This window comes from Penicillium vulpinum, assembly GCF_028829585.1.
Source record: "Penicillium vulpinum strain IBT 29486 chromosome Unknown utg000003l_segment0_segment0, whole genome shotgun sequence".
Taxonomy (NCBI): Eukaryota; Fungi; Ascomycota; class Eurotiomycetes; order Eurotiales; family Aspergillaceae; genus Penicillium; species Penicillium vulpinum.
The window spans coordinates 2466206-2482598 of NW_026643243.1; the positions used below are offsets into that span (position 1 = coordinate 2466206).

At 48.8% G+C, this 16393-nt stretch overlaps 5 protein-coding genes across 5 annotated transcripts; 3 read left to right on the forward strand and 2 right to left on the reverse strand.

The window, feature by feature from the left end:
• Positions 1-1944: 1944 nt before the first annotated feature.
• Positions 1945-5213, forward strand: N7479_006045 (putative translation elongation factor eEF-3; the record flags this gene model as incomplete). Its single annotated transcript, XM_057253741.1, has 2 exons — positions 1945-5062; positions 5128-5213. The coding sequence occupies 2 exons, from the start codon at positions 1945-1947 to the stop codon at positions 5211-5213; spliced, it is 3204 nt and encodes a 1067-aa protein (XP_057107603.1).
• Positions 5214-7304: 2091 nt separating this feature from the next.
• Positions 7305-8812, forward strand: N7479_006046 (class I SAM-dependent methyltransferase; the record flags this gene model as incomplete). The annotated part of the gene is made up of 6 exons (XM_057253742.1): positions 7305-7427; positions 7490-7575; positions 7723-7762; positions 7877-7992; positions 8045-8200; positions 8254-8812. 6 exons carry the CDS (start codon positions 7305-7307, stop codon positions 8810-8812), a joined length of 1080 nt encoding a protein of 359 aa, XP_057107604.1.
• Positions 8813-9141: 329 nt separating this feature from the next.
• N7479_006047 (DEAD/DEAH box helicase) lies at positions 9142-11123 on the reverse strand (the record flags this gene model as incomplete). Its single annotated transcript, XM_057253743.1, has 2 exons — positions 9142-10842; positions 10890-11123. The coding sequence occupies 2 exons, from the start codon at positions 11121-11123 to the stop codon at positions 9142-9144; spliced, it is 1935 nt and encodes a 644-aa protein (XP_057107605.1).
• Positions 11124-11357: 234 nt separating this feature from the next.
• Positions 11358-13238, forward strand: N7479_006048 (uncharacterized protein; the record flags this gene model as incomplete). Its single annotated transcript, XM_057253744.1, has 1 exon — positions 11358-13238. The coding sequence occupies one exon, from the start codon at positions 11358-11360 to the stop codon at positions 13236-13238; it is 1881 nt and encodes a 626-aa protein (XP_057107606.1).
• A 395-nt stretch (positions 13239-13633) lies between these two features.
• On the reverse strand, positions 13634-15804 carry rscE (uncharacterized protein; the record flags this gene model as incomplete). Its single annotated transcript, XM_057253745.1, has 3 exons — positions 13634-15019; positions 15071-15651; positions 15708-15804. 3 exons carry the CDS (start codon positions 15802-15804, stop codon positions 13634-13636), a joined length of 2064 nt encoding a protein of 687 aa, XP_057107607.1.
• Between the last annotated feature and the right edge of the window lie 589 nt (positions 15805-16393).

The window sequence follows — 16393 nt, forward strand, 5'->3', positions numbered from 1 at the left end:
CCACTGGATCCGAGCCGATTCTTTTTGTTTGTTTTGGGCTTTTGGGCAGACTATGCATCAAAATCTACTTTTAGTACATGTTGATGATTTGGCATAGAAAATGGTCTATTCCGTGAGTGGTTCAGAAGACGTGGACCTGAGGTAAACGTAATCACCACGTGCGCTCTCCTATTGCTTTTGATAATCTATATTGAAAATAGTAAAAAAAAAGGTGTTGAACGACAGTGGTGTGATTTGAATACGCCCACGAATGAATAGCATTTCAAAGGACGATTCCGTTCGCTGGATTGGGGGATTCGTTTATGATATATTTGATAGATGAATTGAAGTGATAACGCACAGTGCTAACAGTTCGAAAATCAGAGTTTCAAATATGATTCCTTGTTATGAGTATCATCGTGTCGAGCCCGTGGGACTTTGTATAGAGGACTGTATAAATAGAGTTGATCTTTTTTTCCGCTTTTTTCGCTTTTTTTGCCACCTGAGTCCGAATCCTTTCGCGGGGGATAAGGGATAAGAGCACAGGTTACGATAAGAGGTCTCAACGGTTTCTTTCAGGGTTCTACTCCGTAGATGGTTACATGTTATTATTGGTGTAATGTATTTAGTACTAAGATAAATTTATCTACGGACGTTTTTAATCAAGTCTTCAATGTTAGAAGGCCACATATGCGATAAGCGATAAGATAAATCCGGCGGTGAAAATCTTGGGCATCCCGTGGTTGATATTCGTTTCTAATTGGACGTTGGACGTTCATACGAAGAGAACATATGTACGGATTTATGAATTATGAAATTCCAGACAGGTTGGAAGACTGTTGGATTAGTTGTACAGGCAGGCTTAGAATGCTGATTTTTTTTATTTCTGGCTGATATTTCCAAGGTTGGCTGAGATTATATTCAGCTCTGACCTACATGTCAACTACGTATGAATAGTCTGGCTATAACCCAGCGGCTGAGCATTCGCGACACGGAGGTACAAAAGTCTGGGCCTGGACCAATACTGGAGTATCAAAATAACAAGATTTAATATCCTGGCAACTTTAAAAAAAATATGCAGGTTCCTTGGGGAAAACTCGGGTTCATCGAATTTCTCAACGGTACTGCGCCACTCCGCCATGGTGGCAAACGGCGAGCGCATCGGGGCTGGTTCTATGTACGTGGACAGGTGTGTTAGTACCATATATTGTATAGTACTAGGTTATCGCCGGATACATTCTAGAGAGAGTTGGGCCTGAGATGAGACTTGAGATGACAAAGCAGTTCAGATGAGAATTGCTTCACATGATAGTGTAGTCATATGAAATTTTCTGAATAGAGGTATACAATAAAGAACAATAGAATGATTACAATAGGTAGAATATACAATAGGCTGTGATTGTTAGAATAATCATATAATCCATTTACGGAGAGTAGAAGATTAAAAATAAAATAAAAATAAAAATAAAAAAAGCCACCTACTAAGCCAAATTCGGCCAAATAACGGCTTCAACCAATCAGACAAAGGGGATTCGGGTGAAAGCAGGACTTAACCCAATAAGGGTGCAGGAACAGATCTACTAAGCCGGATTCGGTACTAGTGCGGGACAATGGGCCTGAAAATTTTTTAAAAAAAAATTTGATTGCCATAATTCATAGGGTTTTGCCGCCCAGGTTATGCCACACGATAAATATCCTCGCGCCCCCTTCTCTCTCTTCCCCTCTCCTCCACTCCTGCACTTTTTTTTTTTTGAGGGTAGGCCTCTTCTTTCTTTTTGTTTTTCTATCTCTGCAATAGAAATTCTTGAGCGCTCGCGTCTGAAAAGTTAAGACGCAGTTGAGTCTTTTCGCTCAAACAAAAAATTTCTTCGATACCCCTCATAGAAAAAAAAAAAGGAAGGATTTTTCTTTCTTTACTCTAATACCCCTTCTTCTTTTTCCTCTACCGCCAAAATTTCTTCCAAAATGCCTGCCGCCAATGTCGCCAGCTCTCCTGCCGTTACTGGCAAGGAGACCGCCCAGTCGGTTGCTGTCCTCGAGGACCTGATCAAGAACCTCAACTTGTCCGCCAGCGCCGATGAGACCAATGCCGCTGCCAACAACCTTGCCACTCTCTTCGGCGGTCCCATCCCCGAGCAGGTTCTTCCTGCCAAGGCCGCTGAGATCTTCAAGAAGCAGCTCGCCAACAAGAAGGACGCCACCGCCCGTGAGCGTGCCTGCGAGGGAATCCGTGCTATTGCCTCCCACTCCACAATCGCTCCCGGTGTTGAGCCCCACCTCGTGGCTCTCCTCGGCCCCGTCCTCGCTGCCGTCGGTGACAAGATGGTCCCCGTCAAGCAGGCCGCTCAGTCCGCCGCTGTCGCCATTGTCCAGGCTGTTAGCGGTAACGCCGTCAAGGCCGTTATCACCCCTATCCTCAACTCTCTCGCCAACGCCCAGAAGTGGCCCGAAAAGATGGCTGCCCTCGACTGCCTCAACATCCTCGTTGACTCCGCCAAGATGCAGCTTGGTTACCAGGTCCCCACTCTGATCCCCGTCATCTCCGAGGCTATGTGGGATACCAAGTCCGAGATTAAGAAGGCTGCCTACTCCACCATGGAGAAGGTCTGCGGTCTGATCGTCAACAAGGATATTGAGCGTTTCATTCCCGAGCTGATCAAGTGTATTGCCAAGCCCGAGAACGTCGCCGAGACCGTTCACTTGCTCGGTGCCACCACTTTCGTTACTGATGTCACTGGCCCTACCCTCGCTATCATGGTTCCCCTGCTTGACCGTGGTCTCGTTGAGCGTGAGACCGCCATCAAGCGTAAGACCGCTGTTATTGTCGATAACATGTGTAAGCTCGTGGAGGATCCCCAGCTTGTCGCTCCCTTCTTGCCTAAAATGTTGCCCGGTTTGAACAAGAACTTCGAGACTCTTGCCGACCCCGAGGCCCGTGAGAAGACTCGCCAGGCTCTCGACACCCTCTCCCGTGTCGGTCACGTCGTTGACGGCAAGATCCCCGAGGTCTCCCGCGCTGGTGATATCTCCACTGTCTCTGCTATCCTCAAGGAGATCCTCGAGGCTAAGCACAAGGACCTCATTGCCTCTTCCGAGGAGGCCATCAACTACGTTGCTGCCATTGCCGCTCAGCTCGTTGATGAGAAGGAGAACGACCACGTTATCTGGACCCAGAACACCATTCCTTACATCACTGCCATCGTTGGTGAGGAGGATGCTAAGTCTGTTGCTGAGGCTCTCCGCAGCAAGGCCTGCCCCGATGCCGCCGCTGCTGATGCCATGGCCTCCGATGAGGAGGAAGGTGAAGATCTTTGCAACTGTACCTTCTCCCTCGCCTACGGTGCCAAGATTCTGCTGAACCAGACTCACTTGCGCCTCAAGCGTGGCCAGCGTTACGGTCTCCTCGGCCCCAACGGTTCCGGAAAGACCACTCTCATGCGTGCCATCAACAACGAGCAGCTTGAGGGTTTCCCCAAGAAGGATGAGGTCAAGACCGTCTACGTCGAGCACGATCTCGACTCTGCCGATACCGAGCAGACCGTCATTGCCTGGACTCAGAAGAAGCTTGCCGAAGTTGGACAGAACCCTCCCCGTGAGGAGCTTGAGGACAAGCTGCTCAACGAGTTCGGTTTCTCCGCTTTCCAGATCCAGGGTCCCATCACTGCCCTGTCCGGTGGCTGGAAGATGAAGCTCGCCCTCTGCCGTGCTGTCTTCGAGAACCCCGATATTCTCCTGCTTGACGAGCCTACCAACCACTTGGACGTCAAGAACGTCGCATGGCTCGAGAACTACCTCAAGAACTCCCCTTGCACCTCTATCATGGTCTCTCACGACTCCAGCTTCCTTGACCACGTCATCCAGCACGTCGTTCACTACGAGCGCTTCAAGCTCCGCCGTTACCGCGGTACCCTCTCCGACTTCGTCAAGGCTCACCCCGCTGCCAAGTCCTACTACGAGCTCGGTGCCTCCGAGATGGAGTTCAAGTTCCCCGAGCCCGGTTTCCTTGAGGGTGTCAAGACCAAGTCCAAGGCTATTTGCCGTGTTACCAACATGTCCTTCCAGTACCCCGGTACCCCCAAGCCCCAGATTCACGGAATTACCTTCCAGGTCTCCCTTGGTTCCCGTATTGCTGTCATCGGTGCCAACGGTGCTGGCAAGTCTACTCTCGTTAACGTTCTGACTGGTGAACTTATCCCCACCTCCGGTGAAGTCTACCAGCACGAGAACATCCGTATTGCCTACATTAAGCAGCACGCTTTCGCTCACATCGATAACCACCTCAACTCCACTCCTTCCGAGTACATCCAGTGGCGTTTCCAGACCGGTGAGGACCGCGAGACTATGGATCGCGCCAACAAGATCGTCACCGATGAGGATGAGAAGGCTATGGACAAGATTTACAAGGTCGACGGTACCCTCCGCCGCGTCATTGGCATCCACTCTCGTCGCAAGTTCAAGAACACTTACGAGTACGAGATCTCTTGGTCTCTGGGTGACAACGTCGGCATGAAGTCCGAGAAGTGGACTCCTCTCATGTCCGCTGACAACACCTGGTTGCCCCGTTCCGAGATTATCGTCTCCCACCCCAAGCAGGTCGCTGAGGTTGATCAGAAGGAGGCCCTCGCCTCCGGTCAGTTCCGTCCCCTTGTCCGCAAGGAGATCGAGCAGCACTGCGCCAACTTCGGTCTCGATGCCGAGCTGGTTTCTCACTCTCGCATGCGTGGTCTGTCCGGTGGCCAGCGTGTTAAGGTCGTTCTCGCCGCTTGCTCGTGGCAGCGTCCCCACGTCATCGTTCTTGACGAGCCCACTAACTACCTCGACCGTGACTCCCTCGGTGCCCTCTCCAAGGCCATCAAGTCCTTCGAGGGTGGTGTTGTTATCATTACTCACTCCCGCGAGTTCACTGAGCACCTGACTGAGGAAGTCTGGGCCGTCAACGACGGTGTCATGACCCCCTCCGGACACAACTGGGTCCAGGGTCAGGGCTCCGGTCCCCGTCTCGACGCCAAGGGCGATGATGACGAGGACAAGTTCGATGCTATGGGCAACAAGATCACCGTGACCAAGAAGGTCAAGCTGACTGGTATGTCATCCAATTATTTCTTACTTACACATCACAATTTTCAATTGCTAACTGGTTTGTTACAGGTTCTGAGCTCCGCAAGAAGAAGAAGGAGCGTGCTGCCCGCCGCAAGCGTGGTGAGGAGGTGTTCTCCGATGAGGATGACATCTAAACTCCCAGTTGAGGAGTTTAATGCATATTATGATTGCTTGATGAATTTCATATGCTTTGATAGGACAAAATACATTTCCATGTTCAAATATTCATTATTACTATAAGGCCTGTAGATCTGTACCCTCGTATTTCAGAACATAAAGCTATACATCCTCATGTTGGTTCACTCCCAAAATAACAATGTCAATACCTGATCATGCTGGTTCACCCTCATCCTAGAGGGTTGGCTTCATTTTATGCTATGAATTGCATGCCTGGTTTGCCTTGAGCCTTGTATTCTAACAAGCTTTCTCATTCATTCTGTATTCTCCTTTACTCCCATTTGCATAATCTATATCAAATATCCGTTAGAACCTTCTTCCGTTGAAGTCTAAATCAGAGGTTCCACTCAAGTTTGTTATACTGCCAATGGATGATTGTAATTTTTTTCTAGTCATCCTAGTGAGGAAAATAAGAGTAGATAGTCAGCTTTTTCTTATGATGAAACAAGAGCCCGAATTATAATCACACTCCATTCTATTTTTATCAGTGCGCGCCGGCTCCTCATTCCATCTCGGCATGCCGTCCATCCCTCTTGTTATGAGCCGAGTACCAGTATGATCCCGATGGTTTATGAGGTGTATATTAAGTCAAGGGTACATATGTAGATGTTTCGATAGTTTGGTAAGTAAAGAAACTGTAACTGTACTTCAAGTAAACTCTTCGATGATTCAAACGGTAAAAGTCTATGGATATATAACACCGATTGGAATCACAATATACAGTGTGTTCGTTTTCCGTTCTGTCGGAGTGAAATCCAGCTTTTGTACAGTTTAAAACCCTACCAGGGATGCTGAGGTTGCCTGGCTCTCGCTGTTGCTTCATATATTGTGGTCTTTTTATTAGATCGCATAAGAGGTCTATACAGACCTGGTATTTGCCTGCTTCTTGCAACGCATTCATTGTCAGTTATACCCCTGATCATGAGCAACATGACTCTCGAAAACTCTATCATCTCGCTGCCTGTTCCTAGGCAATCTATCTACCAGCTGATAGTCCCACACTGTCTATATGATCACGCGCACCGTCAACCGCTGGGGCCAAGTAGGAGCTACGGATATGCGAGGGGGAACATCCAGTCGTATGTTGCACACTTTGTGCCTGATACTTTCCTTGCATAAAACATAGTGGAGAGGGAAGGTAGCAATCTTTTCCACGCCTTATATCCATTAACTTTTCTTTCTATTAACCCACAAACACCTACATATATGTAGCTATGAGATATTCGACGCAATCTTGAGCAAGCTGACGGTTGACCATCATATACCTCATCTATGTTGTAGGTAGTCTGCTATATGTAAAAACTGACAAAAGCCTAGCCCTAACGGTTCTGCATTTCTTCAGGGTGATATAGCAGGATGCTTCTTGTGATCCTCCAATCAACAGCTCGCGATTCAACCTGAACAGGTTCCCCACTATAGACTACATGTGCATATGCTATGAGGGCTAGAACTTTTGGTCTTACCGACCCTTCTAAGCTTGGTACTGGTCTATCTTGAGTTCCTGTACATGAGTCATGTTGATTTGAAAATGTTTCGTTTTCCTGTTTCTGCATGCTGCATGCTGCATTCCTTCTACTATTTACCCAACTGTCAGGATGGATTTGTTCCATTTTAATATCATTATTATGGTTTTCTAGACAGATGTTTATATTGAAAATAAAGGGGGAAAAAGATAGAAAAAGAAAAGAAAAAGAAAGAGAAAAAGAAAAAAACAGAGATTAGGGAACTGGTGTGATATATAGCATTCTAAGTAGTAGTAAACTGTATACTCCGTAGTTCTGAGGGTTTATAAAAAAAATAGACATTAGGAAGTCTCCGCTACACATCGTGGCATTTCCTGTCACTAGATATCGTGCAGCCCCTTACAGGCCAAAAAAAAAACCCTCAAGGTGGAACCGCCCAAAATGTCAAATAGGCAGAAGACTTGTCACATGTAGACTAACGGCATGGATTAGAGAGACTGTGAATTAAAACCCCCGGTGTGCGTCACCGGCCAACACCCATCTTTGCACATTAAGCCCCTTTCTTCTAGATCATCTATTCTCACAATGTCTTCCCTGTATGGAAGTGACCAAAGTCGGGAATCAAGCCCCGAACCCCAACTTCCAAACGACGATCGAACAAACGCCCCGATCAACGCCGATGGTCCAATCATCGCCGATGACTTTACTGTATGTGTAGCGAGATCTCCGATCTTTTCGAGTTCCTGTCCCTATGCTTACCCTGCGGATAGGATGAAAGTAGCGAGTTTGACAGCGATTCCGATATGACCTCTCTTTCTTCCAGCGTTCTGGATTATGAATATGAAAATGGTCGGCGGTATCACAGCAACCGGAGTGTAAGGATCTTTCCCTGCTTTCTATGCAACCTCTCTTATAATCCAGGTTATTGACTCAATGTTAGGGGCACTATATGTATTATGCTTCCCCGTTCGACGTAGCCTAGAGGCATAACTAACCTGAATAGGATGCCAAACGATGAAGAGGAACAAGATCGAATGGATCTGGTATGATATGACAGCCCCATATTACGTCTGCATGACATGGCTAATTCCCCCAGGCACATCATATGTCAGCTAAGGCTATCTTCCTTGATTTTCAACACAATGCTAACAATCCAGCTATCAAGATGGCTATTGTTGATGAAGGGAGAGTTACACAAAGCTCCAGTCAAGAATCCCCAGAGCATCCTCGACCTTGGAACAGGAACTGGCATATGGGCTCTTGATATTGCCGAGTACGAACACACATATAACACGTCGATCGATGCCCGAAGCTCACATCCACAGGAAATTCCCCGGCGCCAAGGTCATCGGAAACGACATCAGCGCCATCCAACCAAACTGGGTCGCCCCGAACGTGGAGTTCATCGTCGAAGACTTCGAAAGCGAATGGTTCTACAAAAAAAACAGCTTCGACTTTATCCACGCACGCCTACTAGCCGGGTAAGCCATCCCCCAATCGCCAGCACCAATTCTACAAATCTCACACGCTCCAGATGCGTAGAAAACTGGTCGCAGTTCTTCGCGCGAGTATTCGACCATTTAAAACCAGGCGGCTACTTCGAGATACAAGAAAGCGCCGTCTGGGCCTGGAGCGACGACGGCACACTAAAGGCCGACTCGCCGTTCATCCAGTACCTGCAAGCCGTCAATGCAGCGGGACAGAGAATGGGACGGGAGCTTAACATCTATCATAAGCTGAAAGAATGGATGATTGATGCGGGCTTTGAAGACGTGCAGCAGTTTACGTATCTGCTGCCATCATCGCCTTGGCCGCGCGATCCTTATCTCAAGGAGATTGGGAAGTACCAGGCTGTTATGGCCCAGCAGGCTGTGGAGTCTTATGGGTTGAGGCTTTTTACGCAGGTTCTTGGTTGGGGTGCGGAGCCTTCGCGTATCTTTCAGGCTACGGTTAAGAAGCAGTTGAGAGATAAGTTCATGCATGCTTATATTAAAGAGTCAGTTCCTGAGGGTGTTTTTCTTGGGGGTGAGATGGTGGAACTGACGTTCGGCAGGGTTGTTGTATATGGAAGGAAGCCTGTCAGACAACATTGAAGCAAGACTTACCAGGGACGATTTGTTCCCTAGCGAGTATGGGTTTGTGGTTTGGGTTGAATGTTTTCATATGAAATTTCTTTGTTTTTGGTTACTTGGCCATATTGTGATCTATTATCACTAAAATGGGGTTCGAGACCTATGGATATGATGTTAAGAGCTTATTCTGTATGTCAGCATTTCAATATAGGAATCTGAATAGGTACGTCTTGAGCTTTTTGACATTAGAGTCATGTAACTCTCAGGCTTTGTACGACTCTCTCGAGCAGTTTCGCTAGTTAAACTTGTCTGTTTCTCCAATGATTTACTAGAAACCACACATTATTCTATCAAGCCTCGACTGGTCCGACCTTCACATCAACCCTTCTTTGCAGCTCAGCCATGTTACCCATTTGCCGTAGCTTTTTCCGCTTCTGAACCTCCAAGTCCTTGAAGCGCTTCTTGCCTCCATGCTTCAGCTTTGTAATCATATCAGCCGCTTGGCCGCGAGTCAAGTCCTCGGGCTTCACATTGCCATTTCGAATACGAGCTGCGTTCAGCATTTTGATTTGTCCTGGTGTTGCTTGGGCTCGTCGCCAAGGCTTCCAAGATGCGATGTAATGTTCATCAAATTTGGTACTGGCAAAGGTGTCCGCTGCCCGGACTATGCTCTCCAAATCAGAGCCAGTGGCGATCATCCGAGGACGTGTGAATTTCGGTGCCTCGGTGTCTGGATCTTTGAATTTCATGACATGATGAGCTGTGAAGATATCGTCTCCTTTCTCAATCGTTATCCAGCCAGATATATCAGTAAGCATATATCTGTCATCGCCGACTCGGACCCAGTTGTGTGGGCTGAATGACCTGATGTGTCGTTCGGACTGCATGTCTCCTAAGAGATCGTATATACTGTCATATGTTGTAAATTCGAGTTTCAGGTCGTTGTCTGAGCCATCGTATGGCTCAGCAGCCTCGGGGGTTTGTTCCTCTTGACTGCCCTGATCATCATTCTTCTTCATATCTTCCACACTGGTGTTATCCAAAACTTCGTCTGGGTCTAAGCCGAATAATGTCGGTGTTGATAGGACTCCAGTTTCTAGGGAGGCAACCATATCGATGACATGACAGTCTTTTTTTCCAGGAAACAGCCGAAGACCACGCCCAATCATTTGCATGAGCAGGTTTCGAGATCGGGTGGGTCGAGCTAGGAGCACGCAGTCGATATTTGGAATATCTGTGCCTTCTGTGAAAAGACCACAATTTAGCAGCACTGGGAATTCTTGGTTCTTGAAAGCCTGTAGCTGTTCCGTGCGTACTGTCTTAGTTGTGCTAGCTGTGATATACCTAGCATCAACACCATGATCGCGAAAAGCGGCGGTAAGCTGTCGCGCGTGCTCGACATCGACACAAAATACCAGAGTCGACTTTCGATTCTCAGCACTTGCCATCCATGCCCGAACTGTGATGTTGTTCGTAGATGTAGTATTAACCGCCTCCGAAAGTGATCCCAAGGCAAAGTCTCCGAAACTATCTTTCTTGACTTTGGACAAATTGGCTCCGGACTTGACAGTTGTGAACATCGCATTGGCTAACCACTTTTCACCAATCATGTCCATGTAGTCCTTGTGATAGACAATATGATCAATGGCAGCACCCAGTTTGAGACCATCGAACCGTGAAAAAGTAGCGGAAACGCCCACCAAGACCGGTCCATCGGCAGATGGTTCGTTCAACCCAAAATGCCCCAAAGCTTCGCGGTATGACTTGGCAACAATATGATGAGCCTCATCCACCAACACGAGCTTGAATGCACTCGGGTCGAACTTGTATATGCGTCCCCGCGCTAGTGTCTGAACTGACGCGATGATGATGTCCCCTGCTCCCGTCGCAACATTCTTGCCCATTTCTATTTCGACTGTCTTGTCAGGATAGGCGAGGCTGCAGTGTTTTGCGGCTTGTTCGACGAGTTCGCGTCGATGGACGATAATCATGGTTTTGGTGGCTTTCGCATCGCGAGGAGGGATTCGGCTGATAAGTTGTGTGAATATGACCTGCAAAGATCAGGACTATTTTAGATAAAGAGTATATTCAGCCATACCGTCTTGCCAGCTCCTGTTGCAAGCGAGATTCCTAGGCGTCGATGGCCTTCGCCTAAATATTTCAGGACGGATTGAATGCTTTCCTCTTGGTAGTCGCGAAGCACAATGCTTGGAGGCACCGGAGACTCGGTGGAATTGAAGCGCACATCGCGCAGAGATTTTTGCAACAGAGGACTCTTCACCAAATACCTCCTTGAGAGCCTCAATCGTGAGACACAGCGTATGAACTCCATGCAGATGTTGCAAATGCTCTCTCTCTCCTCGGCGAAGGTCAAAAACAAGACCAAACAGTGCAAACATGCTTATCGATAACAGCGCATCTCATAGTGGATCTCCCTAGCTCAACTTTTTTTCTGTTGTTTCTATAACTATTGATGAAATTGACGTGGTAGGTTTCATTGAAGGTGTAGCTGTGATGTGTTGCTATCGATCGTCTCGCATGCGCTGCAAATCCGCGAGCCTGAACGATGAGCGATTCCTCCGTCTATGAGCCCGACGACGACCCCGAGTCTGGGTCCGACTTCGAACAACCCGAGCCCGAGTCAAACTTCGAGCAACCCAGCTCGTCCAATGAACGCCCTTCAACTCCAAACCAAGACGAATATGATTATCGTGATGACCCGTCATTCCATGGGGTCGAACGACAAATCGGCGAGGCGCTCATGGCACGCGTCCCACAAATGCGTGGATCGCTCACGTTTCTCCGAGCCTATTCCCACCTTATCGTCCAAAACGAGGAGCTTATTGATTATGCCTCGCTGAGAGAAATCGACAACACATACCAAGTCAGCCAACATGGTTCGATGGTCTGGACGCCCACGGAGAAAGAAGTGTTCTTCAATGGACTGGACCGGAAGGGCAAAGGCGGCATCAAAGAGCTTGCTGCTGCAATTGGTACCAAGTCGGAACTTGAGGTTATGCAATATATCCAACTTTTGCATAAGGCCTTGGAGGCCCAGTATAATTCCGACGTGCACCTAGAGCGTATGCCTGTGTTGAGCGATGTCCAGGCGGCCACAGAGGTCAGCCAGGAATGCTGTGAGCTACTTGATGAATATGGCGATGTTCTAGTATTGAAAGAGTCCCTCACTGAAGCCCAAACCGGAACAAAGCAGCACGGAGACAACTGGATTATCACTAGTGACCGTGCACAGCATCTGGCCGACGAGGAAGACGACAGTACTCGAGGTGACCTCCGCCTTGCAGCTGATTTACTGAACCTCCCAGATTGGGTTCGGCTTTCTCATGTTTTGTTCATGAACTTCGGTGGGAAACAAGCAGAGAAGAACTGGTGGAATCTTGCCAAGAGAAAAGATCTAATCACAGCGTATGGACATGCCCCGTCTATGACTGCAGATACTGTTGTGGATTTCTACTCTCTCGCCGTTAGTCTCACGCGCCGCTTGGTACAATCATCACTCTTCTTTGCAATGTCAAGATTGCGCGGCTTGAATCGCAGTGGGAACGATAGAAAAGGGCATGTTCGAATGCAAGATGTGCGGGCCGCGATTGAAGTGCTCAATATGAAGCACTGCAGGCCCAACTTTGTGGATATTGCTCGTCGCAACGAAACCGTCCTAGAAGACATTCACAATCGGAAAGGCTGGGTGCCTACAGTATTCACCTACGAAGAAGCCGAAGAGATCATCGACAAACACGAGTGGACCCAGTATCGTAAAGATGGAACTGCGTACAATGGTGACGAGGACAGTGAAGACGACGACATTGAAATAGGCGATCCTACCGCAACGGATGATGATATCGAAATGGATGCCAGCATGCAAATGGCAGAACCTGAGCCAACGCCAGAACCGGAACCGGAACCAGAGTCCGAACTTGAATCAGAACCATATTCAGAACCAGAGGACCCTGATCACGATCCTTTGCCCACGCGAGAGTCCTCCCGAATGTCATCGCCAATTGTATCTTCAGAGGAATTGGAAAAGGACCCAGAAGAAGAGCAAGCAGACATCGCGGACCAAAACGTCAGCCGCCGTGAAGAAGCCAACTTTCTGAAATTAATGGATCAACCCGTGCCGACCGTCCTTGACCAACAACCTTTGAAAGCAGAGCTAGCGGAGGACGAGACCAAGCTACTGCTGGAGCGCAGGATTAAAGAAGATATCTCTAGTTGGCGGGACCGGACTGTCTACCGTAACGAGTGGGAGGAGTACGGGTACGATTTCGCAGATCTGAAGGAAGACATGGAAATGCCTCCGTTGAAAAGGGCCCGATACAACGAGTCAGCAGCTGCTCTCTCCGCCCCGATTCCCTCGATCGAAGATGCGATAATTGAGGAGGCAATAATTGATAATGAGGACGATGAGGATAGATTTCAGCAAGGATAAACCCCACTAATCGCTCAAGAGTCTGGAGTACAACACTACATGACAAAGTTTGGTCAACCTGACGACCCAAAGAGGCCTGCCTGGGTGAGACGCACTACATTCTACTTTGAGCAAGAATATAAGATTCCCATCAAGGACATATGATTAAGGAGTAAACACATCGATGAAAAAAAAGATCCCAACCCCCTAGTTCAACCCCCTAAGAACAATCCACTTTCTGGAGAGAGGGTGAATCGACAGAAAAGAACTCCAGCAGATAACAGAAAAACAAGATGTGCGCCTTTTCCAAGCCAGAAAGTGCAGAATATTCATAACTCAGCGAGACGAAAAGCAGTCCCTTTGGGTTCCTCTCTCGGAAGATCCATGGGGGAGTATCGTACATGTATTGAGGAAGACTACAGTTCAAGGGTCTTGTAGTCAGGACCGCCTTGAGCGCTCAGAGGCTGGGTTCCAGCCCGCATATCTCCACCAACAGGCTGGAAGCTGTAGTGGTTTCCAATACCCGTAGTAGCAGCATCAGCCAGCATCTGGTTGGTGTGCTCGTTGGGGCCTTGCATGCTGACAGTCTGAAGCGCATCCTGGGCCTCCTTAACACGCCTCTTGAACGTCATCCGGTCCAAGAAGAGCTGCTGGCGCGCCTGTTCCAACTCCCGACGCTCAGCCTCGATAATCTCTTCCATCTCGTTGAATTGCTGCAGCTTGATTTCGAACTTCTGCAGGGTGACGTTGACAGCAGCAGAGACCAGGCGGGTCATTTCACGCTCCTCGTGTGAGGCAAGAGCTCCGGCACGTGCGGCAGCTGCGGCCAGGGCGATGGTGCCAAGTGTCTCCTTAGGCTTAGCGGAAACTTGCTGCTCGGCCTCACGTGTGGGGTCCACATCCATGGAATCTTCGGACTTAACTGCATCTTTGCCTTTGCCTTGTCCCTTCTCCAACTGGCTCCGGAGCTCCTTACGGATCTCGTCGACCGACCGACCGGCGGCGGCGGCAGCAACTGAGGGCTCCGCCATCTGGGCCAGGAATGCCACAACAGAAAGAACGGGGTTTTCGGACTGGCTGATGGGGTCACGTCCGCTACCAGCCTGCAACTCGGGGACATCTTCAACGTATTTGTCCTCGATCTCAAGCTGCAAGAACTTCATGACACACTCCTCCCGAGATCGTGTGCCAACGTGGTTTGCAATTTGTTCCCAGTTTTCATCGAAGTTCTCCAGGCCTTCCAGCAACAAAATCACTTCCGAGTCTGACCACGGAGCATCTTTGTCAGTTAACTGAGAGTGGCCCTTGTCCTCGAGCTTAACAAAGTCCGAGGCATTGTGGCTAGAAGGCATTCGCCCTTGAAGGAAGCAGTTGGGGCACAGGTCATATTTGGTGTCTGGTGTAGTGGCATTGGCTGACGTTGAGGCGGATTTGGCGTAGTGGAATCGAAGCTTGGTACAGTCAATACCGCAAGAGAAGCAGTGTGCCTTCTTCTTGGATTCCTGTGTAATGTCCAAGCCGTTTGTTGCTTCCCCGTTGGTCTGCTTCTCTTTATCTTCGGCGGAGGTGATATCCCTGCCTTTTTCGTCATAAATGGTGCGGCGTAATTCGAGGTTGAGGTCGTCTTTCGATGCAGGGACGGAAGAGGCGGCACGCTGTGTGGCCGGAAGAAGCTTGCCGGACGTGACGCTGTGATTTGGTCCAGGCTGGAATGGCTGCAGACCCCGCGGAGTATCTGCGATAACGCGGAAGTGGCCAGTGAATGGCGGTCCAATGTTGGACGGCCGTGTCTGAGGGTCAACCTACAGAGATGTTAGCTGAGGTGTTTGAAAGGGAAAGACAAAGCCACTCACCTGATAGTTGATCAAGCCCCACTGCTCAAGGAATGAGTGAACACGCATAATAGCACAGACGTCACCCGCAAGGTTGCGACGGCAAGCAGTAACGGTTAAATACTCGATGGGGTTCAATCGATAGGTATTGATCATAAAGTCTCGGTAATCTTTGTATGTGGCAGGCGTCTTGCTGCGGTTGCGGCCATTGAAAAACTCGGCAAGAGCTTTCTTCTCGATTGGGTTGATGGTGTTCATATCAAACCATGTCGCATAGCTGGGGAGGATGATGGCGTGTGTTTGGGTGACGAGTTGTTCGCGCGCAGCGGCTTCTAGAGACGACTTAGATGGCGCGGGTTGATCTTCACCCACAGCGTCATCAAGCCCATCCGTTCCCTCTGCTTGCGTATGCGACTCCCCCAAAGCATCCTCCAAGCCCTCGGTGTCGGGCTTACCGTCAGTCTCAGTACCACCCATCTCTTCGTCTTCCTGTTCAATCCCGCCGTTCCGAGGTCTGGGGGATGCGGGGGCATCCATCGGATTGTCGGACCCAGGTGTATTCTCAATCTTTTTCACGGGCGAATCCTGGCGGGATTGCGCTCCTGTCCACGAATTTAGCACTCGGTGCAACATCAAAGCAATTTGGGGGTAGATATACCTGAGGCGTCGCGAACTGCATCAGCTGCACCATCTAGGCCAGCCACAGACTGGGCGTTCTCGTGGGCCGAAACTTGGTTGATGGGAGTCTCATCCATGATGGATCAAAGCAAACAGCTGTCGCGGTCAACTCCTTTCCCGTGTATCAATCTGTCTGCCGTACAAAGCGCCGTGATGGTATGGGATGGAATGGGTAAAAGCCAGCAATGGCGTAAATTAAGGCCGTAGGAGATGGAAGAGGAGGCCTAAAGTGATGATTGGACGGGTTACTGGGGGCACTTGGGAGGTTGGTCGCGACACGCAAAACTCACGGGTGAGTGCCAAGAGCCAAATCGCCACTAACCACTTTCGGACTCAGGTCCTTTCCTCGCGGTCAGGTGATTCAGCTTATAAATGAGAGCTAGTATATCAAGGATCTGCTTCAATATTTATTTTATTCCGATACTATTACTACTATTAGTAACTTGAAAATTTATTAGTAGGGGTCTACAGTAAAGTCAAAGTGCATGGTAGATTGCGAGAAACAGGGCTGTCAGAGCTATGAACCCAGAAGCTGGGGAAACTAGTATGCAAACGTTGGCTGCTTTATAACTATGCGATATGTAGTGAGCTATTAGTGATATACAAAAGAGATCGTCTAATTTTAAGCAGATGTTGATCCTCAAACAACAGAGCAATGCTCTTCTC